We start from the raw sequence: 10,219 nt of genomic DNA on the forward strand, positions 1-10,219 counted from the left end.
GCTTGGGGTGAAGCTAATGAACCAACATTTTACTATCTCCCCTCAAATGTGGCCTTTAACTCGGCCGTTTAAAGGGGAGGTACTTATATAATATATACGAGGTTAAATCTTATGAATTTAAATTTGACTCGAAAAAATTATCAAACATATTTAAATATGTTCGAATTCAATAATTTTAAATACGAATGATAATAGAAGAGATAGGGGTATCTTTCACAATTAACCTTTTCCATGATCTCCAATGATTGTGAGATCTGATGAGGGATTCAAGTAGAAAAATCTAATCCAAGAATAATACTTCCTTTACAAGAGTTATGGCCTTAAAAAAAAAAGAGGATGCTATATTTTAGCATAAAATACAAGTTATTATAAAATTTAAAAGGATAATATATAAATCAAGCCTTTAATGGTTCTTTCAAATCAAGTGATTTTTTTAACTGACTTAAATTTAAACACTCAGTCAATAATTCTCACTTACACATCTAAAATTTAATTTATGGATTTCATAGCTTTATTTTAATAAAAAAAATATGGATATGCTAGACTATACAAAAAGAATATTATTTTTTTCTAGATTTATTACTAATCTATTTAAGAATAACTCTAGAAATTTACTAGATTTATGAATTCATCCATTTGAAAATAACACTATAAAAGTTTCCTAAACCCTAAAACTTATTTGTTGAACTGCCCGTTACAAATTAGGCATAGTCGGTTAGTCTCGGATCACGTCGTGTAACGGGGAACTCTTGGCAAGTTTTACGGTTGCCAGGTCTTGTAGCCCATTGAAACGAGGTTTATTAATTAAAAAACAAAAAAGCAATCGAAAAGAAAAAACGTCGTAACTCGCTGGCAAAACCCCTCCGCTCCTCTTCGATCCGAGAACAAGCAGGAGGAGGAGGATAAAGGTTCACCCGCCCCTTTCCGGCGACCCAAGCCTCGGCGGTGAGCTCCGCCGCTTTTCCATTATCTTTTCTGTTCGAGTTTCGCTGGGTTTTGATTTCCCCTTCATCAAGCAATCTGCTCGATTGGTTGTTGTATGAGAATTAGGTTGGTATGTGCTTGCGAAGGAGGAAGGACGTAAAGGATGATTAATGTCGTTCTGGAAGAAGAGGTTCGTGTATTCGGTGGGTTAATTAGGGTTCATTTGTTCTTAGCCAGAGGCACCACCGGCACCGAGCATGCTTGAATGCTCGATTCGTGAGATTTGGGGGCAAAAAAATACCACCGAAAAGACTACATTGGCGGCTGACAAAAAAAAAAATGTAATTTAGGAAGGCATGAACTGGTTTGATGGTTCCACCTTGCACTAAATTAAAATAAAATTGATTGACTGCACAGCTTGCTCTCGACTAGACTCCAGTGATATTTTTTATTATCAATCTACTGTGTCAATTCAAAATTAATTTAATTGACTGCACTTCCTCGCCACTAAATGCATCTGAATTACATCTTAGTATATTGGTTTTGATTGCCAACTACTTCAGCATTATTTGGATTACTGTCGCTGTCAGAATTTGTCACTGATTTTCTGATCTAATTTAGTCTTTTTTTGTTCACGATAGTAGCAATCTTATACTTTTCAAAGAATTCTAGTCATTATTTTTCTTTAATATAAGTCAATTGTGCAGTGTGGATAAACTATGTCAAACAATTATCTACTCTTTCAAACTTAACTGCTGCATTAGATGTTTGTTTAGCGTCTTACTGGCTAGAATTTTATAATGCCAATTGTTCTCATGCTTTAACCGCCTCTTGTTGAACTATCATCTGTAATTGTATACTTTATGTCTCTATAGGCTAGTGTTGTAGCTTTAACTTTTGCACTAAAATGCTGTGCTGTGGTTGGTGCTATTTCTATTGGGAAATTTTTTAAAAAAAAATCTTTGTGTAAGACAAATTGGTTAGCAACGATAACATAGGATAAAATTCATTTAAATATAGATGATGATATAGTAAGGGATCAAACCCAATAACATAGGCGAATCTATATAGCTGACTCCACTTAGTGAGATAAAGACTTGATTATTGTTATTGTTGTTGTTGTTGTGTTGTCTAAGATAAATCATTCTACTTATGCACACTACATTCTGCCGCAGGTAGCATGTATTGCTTCCAGTTAATTGCTCTACTTCATCTTATGTTTCCTTGTCATGCAACTATCTTTGTTTTACTTTGCTCATTGAACATGCAAACTTGTGGTGGTATTCAGGTGATGATGTGCATTCAATCATGGTTAACTTGAGAAGCTAATTGTCTACCGGCTTAAATATCTGCTTCACTTGTCATGGTGTTTCCATCTACCAAATGGTTTTGCGGAGCAATCCCCAAAATCAGCAATTGCAAATGTATATAGCTTAATCAAAAAAGACACGCACCTCAATACTTCAAGTAATGCAGGCACAAAGTATCCACTGATTGACATAGAATTCAAGTTATCCAAATTAGAAAATCTATGGGTCGAAATATATCTTTGTTCATTTTATTAATGCTTCTCCCCCTAGTTGATTCATCAAGTCCATGGAAGATGCTGATCATGAACTCGGGAGGGGAGTCACACTTGTTACGTAGCTGGACAATTTTCAGTGCAGGAGTATGTGCACTCATTGCATCAATGCTGTCTGTCTTTCTTATTATCCAGCACCTTGCAGTCTATAAGCTGCCTGAGGTATTTCAGTTTTCAGTTTTTCATTCTATCTTGATTTCTCAGCCAAATGTTCTGCTGAAGTGTGAGCTGTTCATTTTTTCTTCATTATGCTTAAAGTTTTGTGATCCAGAATTTCTTGCTATTGTTAATTACGTTACTTTTTCAACCCATCTCAGGAGCAGAAATTCTTGATTGGTCTCATTCTGATGGTTCCTGTATATGCAATTTCATCGGTATGTCTTTTTCTGTATCTAGAAAATTTATTATTTGGCATCAAGAACTTTGGATTTGGGACAACACAAGCTTATCAATCGAATTATAGTATTGTGCAACTTCACCACTTGAATGTCTTTGTTGCTCTATGTTATTATTCTTATTTGCTAATTCATTTATGATGAACTGTTCTGTATACTCTCATTATTAATTTTTCCCTTGAAATTAGCTTAACCATGATGCTTGATCTTCATTCACTTTGTTGAGGCTAACATGCAGTATTCTTTCTCAACTTTGACTTGCAGTTCTTGTCTTTGTCATACACAAAAATCGCATTCATCTTTGAGGTGTTGCGGGACTGTTATGAAGCTTTTGCTATGTATTGTTTCAAGAGGTACTTGATTGCGTGTTTAGGTAAGTTCCCAATGCTTGCTTGTTTTTTTGATGTTCAGCTTTGGTATTATAATGAGTATTATACTTGGTTCTTTCTAGTTCCTATTTACTTTTTGTTGAGTACGTATTATAATGGGTATTTACTTTTTGATGTTCTGTTGAGAAGTTCGGTAGTAGAGCTTCCGTACATGGAGAGAAAAAAAATACTTAGGAGAATTATGTCTTTAGATCATTGATCCAAACTATATATCTTTGGTATTTTGATGTCTGTTTTTACCAATAGGTGGATAATTTCTATAACTTTTCAGTTACCTTTGTCCCAAAGTGATGAATAAGGCGACCAAAAAAGTTTTATGAGAGCTTACTCATGGCCACATGCTTCAGAGTTTATGTAATAGTTAATAAATCCTCTTATCTATACTTCACATTAGCTGTTGCAATCCCTTGTAAAACCACAGATCGGTCATGCTGTTAATTATTTATAGTGAGCAATTTATGCTTATTTGTTTAATTTATTTAGACTTGTGCCACTCATTCAGGAGGATTTATTGCTTTGACCAACTAAACTATAGCTAGTATACCTTGCAATTGTTCTTGCAAAGAAATACAGTTACTCCACCCACCTGCATGTGTATTAAAAAAGCATTTTATGCCCTTAGAATATCAGATTCTTGATTGATAGGAGAAGCTTGTGGTGTGGTGTCCTGAATTGATATAGCTGTTATCATCAGTTTTCCCTCTTTCTGAAATGGATATGCATATATATGCCCAAGTATCCAAAAATTTGATAGTTTTAAAATTGAATAATTTGAAGAAAGACATTAGATAACTTGCATCAAATCTCTTTATTACCTGTCTTCTGTGGTTAAAAAGATCTAGTTTCCTTTTCACATTTATATCTAGTCATATTTATTTTGTGTGTTTTTTGTTGTGACGTAGTTACAAATAAGACACTGCCAAATATTGTTGTTATCTATTCTGATTCTTAGTTTTATCTATTATGACTTAAGGTGGCGAGGAAAATACAATAAAACTTATGGAGACTCAAAGTGAAATATCATCTAGCACACCTCTATTGGAGATTGAGTATGCAGATGGACTTGTAAGACATCCATTTCCGTTGAATTGCTTCATGAAACACTGGTATCTTGGTCCTGATTTCTACCAGTCTGTCAAGATCGGAATTGTTCAATATGTATGACTCTTCTTGTTATTGTTAGAATTCTTTGCTGGTGACTACTTCCAATTATTGATTTGCTGCTTATTTGCAGATGATACTTAAAACAGTATGCGCTCTGCTAGCGATAATTTTAGGACTTTTGGGGGTTTATGGCGAAGGGAAGTTTGAATGGAGATATGGGTAAGGTTACCTGTGCTCAATTCATATTTTTCACAGATTAAAAGATGACCTGGGAAATGGTGGAAGTTTCAGCGGCAACATTCGCTTGCTCAGGATAACACTGGGATGAGAAAATCAATTGAGCAATCTATGTGTTCTTCTGCAGGTACCCATATCTGGCAGTCATACTCAATTTTAGTCAGACTTGGGCCTTGTATTGCCTTGTACAGTTCTATTCTGTCACTAAACACAAGCTGGAACCAATCAAGCCCTTGGCAAAATTCCTTGTATTTAAGTCCATTGTATTCTTGACTTGGTGGCAAGGTGTTGCTATTGCATTTCTCTTTTCAGCTGGAGCTTTGAAAGGCCATTTAGTACAACAGCTGAAGACACGTATTCAGGATTATATCATATGCATTGAGGTGATTCACAATGTCTTTAAAATTAAAGTTTCGTTGCTTTTGTTCCATTATATTTGCTACTCTGTTATTTTTCTTTTCATGTGTAATTTTTAAAGAAGTATACATCAAACAACGGTTTTCTTCTGCTTACAAATCGAATACTGCTCTTATTTTCCCCCTTTTCTGGGTGCAGATTGTTCAATACGTAGGCATCACTCTAGAATGTTCTGTTCCAATTTTTCCTCTTCATAGAATATCCTGATTTATCATTCTTGCTTTGAACAATGAAATTACGCCCCAACTTTAAGAGAACTCTTACAGATTAACAACCTTTTTTTTTTCTTCTTTAAATTTCAAATCAACTATTAGCTGCATTGCTAAAGCTATGAATAATGCCGTATCTACTAATCTAGTTTAAGTTTCAAACATTTATTGATACTATGAGGAGTCCTTGCAAACTGTTATGGCACATGTATTTTTGTGCGTCAAAGCTAATATGTTGCCCATAATAAGATGCATTAAAATTTAGGTAAATATATTAGAGAACCCATATACTATGACTTACATTGCTATCTGTCAATTTCATTTTTTTGTTGGAAAATTCATGAACTTGTAAGTATTTAGTTTAGGTTGTCCTATCAAAGTAATTTAACATAAAAGGTGTCTGGTACCTAAACAGCATATTGGATCAACAATTTACTTTTATTATTATTTTCCCCAAAATTTTCATTTTTTCACCCTCTCTTCTCTCTGTCTCTGACTTCAAAATTGCTACCCCGCCCCCCCCCCCTCATGCAAGCTGTCCTTGGATGGTACTGGCCTATAGCAAATCTTCCCAAAGCAGTATTACTATAGGGCCTGATCAGGAAAATTGTTATGGGAAAGAAGAGAGGACAGAGAGGAGAGAGAGAGAGAGAGGAAGAGAGTAGAGGGAAAGACATGGATGGAAAAGTTTTGTTTGTTAGGCGATAGGTGGTGACATCCACATCTAACTGCTATCTAATTAGTTGACAGGACCAAAACTACATACTTGCATTCTCTGTTGAACAAAAACAGATGCCCCCGCAATTTCACTATAGTAATGAAAATAAGTATATACAAATTAATAAGTGAGGGAAGCTAACATACTTTTATTAGATGTACCTGATGATCTGCATGCTACAATATGTATATGTATCTGGTTTAAATGAGCCAGCTAAGAGTCACGTTAAGGTAAATGAGAAGGAAAATACAAAGTGTGGAAAAAATGTTTGTTTCGAACAATAACATTATTTCACATGTTCTTTAGGGCTCAATATCATGTTGCTGCAAACTTCATCTGGGGCTTGTCCAGTCGATTTCATTATCTAAAGAAAGAGAAGGGTGAGTTTAGGTACTGTGATGACATTTTATTTAAGATAGGAAAAGAGGTCTATTGGTGTGTGGCCATGGAGCCATCATTCATGCCCAAATGAAATTGCATTTCCATTCTCAACATCATACATTATCCCAACTTCAACGACTTCCAAGGCATTGAAAATGTGACCATGTATTGAGAACTAACATGCTCAGATGGTTAGAACCCGAACAAGCCTTTTTTCACTTGTGATTACCAGCTACTACCATAGTCCAAAGCTCTCATAGTTGGACTCTTCATCTATCCCTTCCATACTCGTGTTTTATACCTACACTTAGAGTGGGCACTCAATATTTTTACTGTTCACTTGTAAAAAGTTTTAGAAATAGCTGTGTTAGACACTTGGATCTGCACCCCTGTCGAATACTCATATCTGGATCCAAGTAAGATAGGTTCACATATGTGAACACACTATGATTTTGGATTTAACATGTACATTTTACCTTTGTCATTCTCGAGGGTGACTATCCCAGGTGATGAAGCAGTTGATTCATGGTAGCATCTGTGTCACACCAGAGGAAATGTCTACTACATTTTTTTTATTACCTTGATGAACTATGGAGGTTCAGAAAACATCAAGAGACCCAATGAAGATGAGCAGTGGAATCAAAGGGTTGATATCATTGAAAGGATCTCAGGAAAAGAAGCAAGAAGAGTGTAGGTGAATAGGTGCTAGAAATGTGTTGCTGTAAGAGATTACTTTTTGGGCTGACTTGTAATGAAAATTACAAAATGGAACCAGTGAACAGACTTAGGGAGGCTGCCTGCATGTTGGAAGGATCATCAAAATGTATAAGATGAAGTGGAAAAGTTGCGATTGGTGGGAGGCAAGGGACCAGAGCAGTGAGGGTTTGTAACCAGTGATAACTTTGAAGTTGGTGGAGAGGGTGGGAATGGGGATGGAAGCATCATGCAGCTGCATATATCATGATCCAGCCAGCAACAGCTGGTTCTCTCCTCCACAGCATCACAAAATGATTAAGATTGAATGCTCATGTTAGTGATTGAAATGAAATTTTTTTCAGGTATCCAACTACAACATAGGACTCTTTATGTTTGATTGTACTTGCTCAATATTAATCTTAAGCATGGTGTCCTTAGTAGGTCAGAGAACACAGTACAGATGGGGTTTCACAAGTGCTGTGAGATGAAATCCATGATAATTCTAGAATGAGTTCTTCTGATTCTACATATTTTGCTGTTTGTGTTTCCATTCATATTATGTGACATTTGCATAGTTGCAACTACCTACAGAAATCTGTATCCTGCTGGGCCACATATATATATATATATATATATATATATATTCCAATTGTTCTCCATGAGAATAAGTGCATAGGCGTTTCTTCAATTATTTTTAAAATTTTCTTATGGATTCTTCTTTAATGCATTTGTATATGCACAAAGAAATGAGAAATATGAAGAAAAAGAAATGGTATGTATCACAGAAGCATCACTTTATTGTATCTGTTCATCCATTAGGGGCTAGAAAAGTTCAACCTAGTTAAGGTTTGCTGTTTTATTAGCTCCATTGGTTGATCATTGATCTACTACTCTTGGTTAACAGATGGGGGTTGCTGCAGTGGTTCACCTCTATGCATTTCCAGCTAAACCATATAGCCGTGGGGAAAGATGTGTTCGGAATGTTGCTGTTTTGACAAATTATGCTTCATTGGGTACTCCTCCTGATCCAGAAGAGGTTAAAGATTGTGGAAGATCAACAAGGGTACGGATCACTCGTCCTGATGACCAGGAAACACTTTTGAGTTTCCCTCAGAGTGTTCGAGATGTTTTGTTTGGAAGTGGCGAAATTGTGGGTATTCTCCTTTTTTATTATTATTATTTCTACTGCAGTTCAATGGCTAACAAGCGTGGCTCATTCTCCTGGTTTCACTCGTTAGGTGGCTGATGATGTGAAATTCACTGTTTCTCACGTGGTAGAACCCGTAGAGCGAGGTATTGCAAAGATCAATAAGACACTTCATCAGATTTCAGAAAACGTGAAGCAGCGGGAAAGGGGTAGGAGAAAAGCCAGAGACGACAGTTCTGTTGTTCCCTTGAATTCATGGAGAGAGGAGTTTTTGGATGCCCATCTCGTTGAAGGAAGTTACAGTGATGGTGGACTGGATACGAAGAGATGGCAAGTGAGTGCAAAATCTATTGGCTCCAGACGTGGATCATTCGAGTTCAATGGTTCAAGATGGTCGTAACTGGTGCACATTTAGTAGTTTTAGTTAGCTAGCAGCACTAACACAAGTAACTTCTGTTGCGCTACTGCATTTTACTTCATCTACAAGTGTTGCTATACTAAACTTGCCTGTCGTATAAGTAGGGCTGGGTTGGACTCGGAAGTGCAGTGATTTTGGTTTGAGGATCCATCAACTGTTCATAGCTGACATTTCGGTATCTTTGAATTTGGCCCTAGGTTACAAGCATAAAGTCCCTTTGTAATAACAATAATACTGGATCAGGGATGTCGTTAATGAGTTATAAAGCCACGGATTTAACAGTTGATATTCTCTTCTAGTTATAACCTGCGAGCTATTTTCTCAGAGCAGTTTCTTTGTTCATCTAGGAATTCTAACATTATTTGTTTCAACAATTGCTCGTATAATGCTAGATTTATTGAAGCTTCTATAGCACTCTTATGATATTAAAATTGTCAGATATTCTGTGAAAAAGTAAATTCTCCAGTATAATTCGGGTGATCAACTCTCAGGGCAAAGTGCAATTGTTTCTGTCCCTGCTGTGCGTTGAGTTGATACTTGAGTGATAGATTTGTAACAATAGAGCTAGGTTCGAATCTCTACCGGTGAATGTCTGGATGAGCAATTTGTCTTTTTGTAATAAAATTGAAATTATTCTCCAAAGTTCTATTTTCTTTGATATGCTTTCATATCTTCTAAGGCTTTTGTCGCTTTAAAAGAATAGCTTGTTTCCAAAGGTTTTTATCAACGCATTACAAATATACACTTTTCATTTTAAAAAGAAATTAAAATTTGGAAAAAAAATTATTTTCTATGATTATTCTATATCTACAAATAAAAAAAATAAAATTTTCAATATTTTTCAGAAATATTTTATTTTTAAATTAGAATATTTATTTTATATTTTTAAATTATCACAAAAATATGAATATAATTTAGCGATAACATGGAAAATTTTAAAAGATACTATCAAAAATTTTAAGAGCATTTGGGGGAAGAAAAAAAAGAAACTGAAAACATGGAAACTTTGTGAAAATTATATAAAAGATAAAATAAGGCTAACTCAATTTTTCTAAAAAAGGTTAATATCAAGCCTTTAATTGCTTTGGGCTTTACCAGCTTTTTCGGTCCAGCCCGTTGTTTTTACCAAGTAAACTAGGGTTTTAGCTTTCCAGTTCCTCTATATTATACGGTAGTTAAGCGGAACTTAAATCCAAATCGGGAGTTCCTTCCCTTCTGCATCCTCCTTTTGCGACGCTCTTTCAGCAGGTTTGTATGCTTCTTTGTATTTGGTGATTCTCGTTTCGCAAACAGGCGATGATGAAACAGAAGTCATGCACCACGCTGATGAGATTTAGAGTCTCATGTGGTGACACCAAATCTTCTACCCATTGTTCTCTGAGCCTCCTCCAATTTCTCGTCCTTTTGTTTTTATGCCTTTATCATCGGTTCTTCTTTCTTTTGAGATTTATTGCGACTTTGATTGAACTCGTTTTATTTTGCTTGTTTGTCTTTATTTCTTTGTATTTATATTTCATTCTTCTTTGTTCAAGAGGACAGATCAAACGATAAGGGTTATGTGCAACTTTTATGCAGGATCAATCGTTTAAGAAAAATATGAAG

The 10,219-nt window shown here is 35.5% G+C and overlaps 1 protein-coding gene and 1 non-coding gene across 5 annotated transcripts; both read left to right on the plus strand.

The window, feature by feature from the left end:
- Window positions 1–860: 860 nt before the first annotated feature.
- LOC141824600 (protein LAZ1 homolog 1-like) lies at window positions 861–8,883 on the plus strand. 4 transcript variants are annotated; one of them, XM_074711915.1, is made up of 10 exons: window positions 861–945; window positions 2,213–2,407; window positions 2,505–2,668; window positions 2,824–2,880; window positions 3,166–3,274; window positions 4,264–4,448; window positions 4,525–4,613; window positions 4,759–5,014; window positions 7,957–8,202; window positions 8,291–8,883. In XM_074711915.1, the coding sequence occupies exons 2-10, from the start codon at window positions 2,395–2,397 to the stop codon at window positions 8,597–8,599; spliced, it is 1,428 nt and encodes a 475-aa protein (XP_074568016.1). In that variant the 5' UTR covers window positions 861–945; window positions 2,213–2,394; the 3' UTR covers window positions 8,600–8,883. The 4 variants fall into 4 exon arrangements, with proteins under 4 accessions (XP_074568016.1, XP_074568017.1, XP_074568014.1 ...); XM_074711916.1 differs by having other exon boundaries at window positions 2,213–2,391; XM_074711913.1 differs by having other exon boundaries at window positions 2,213–2,668.
- Window positions 8,884–9,908: 1,025 nt separating this feature from the next.
- Window positions 9,909–10,002, plus strand: LOC141825824 (small nucleolar RNA Z221/R21b). The gene has a single exon (XR_012601573.1). It is a non-coding gene; the product is annotated as a small nucleolar RNA Z221/R21b (small nucleolar RNA).
- Window positions 10,003–10,219: the final 217 nt, after the last annotated feature.

Source organism: Curcuma longa, chromosome 3, assembly GCF_044706935.1.
Source record: "Curcuma longa cultivar G26 ecotype Majalengka, Jawa Barat chromosome 3, ITB_CL_G26_1.1, whole genome shotgun sequence".
In the NCBI taxonomy this organism is placed as follows: domain Eukaryota; kingdom Viridiplantae; phylum Streptophyta; class Magnoliopsida; order Zingiberales; family Zingiberaceae; genus Curcuma; species Curcuma longa.

What these genes read in the sequence shown, in the direction of transcription:
- LOC141824600 (XM_074711913.1), top strand. Translation starts at nt 2,456, where the DNA reads ATGGGTCGAAATATATCTTTGTTCATTTTATTAATGCTTCTCCCCCTA. An exon ending in AAGTTTGAATGGAGATATGG is followed by an intron (nt 4,614 to 4,758) that starts GTAAGGTTACCT and finishes GTTCTTCTGCAG; the next exon opens with GTACCCATATCTGGCAGTCA. An exon ending in ATTATATCATATGCATTGAG is followed by an intron (nt 5,015 to 7,956) that starts GTGATTCACAAT and finishes CTTGGTTAACAG; the next exon opens with ATGGGGGTTGCTGCAGTGGT.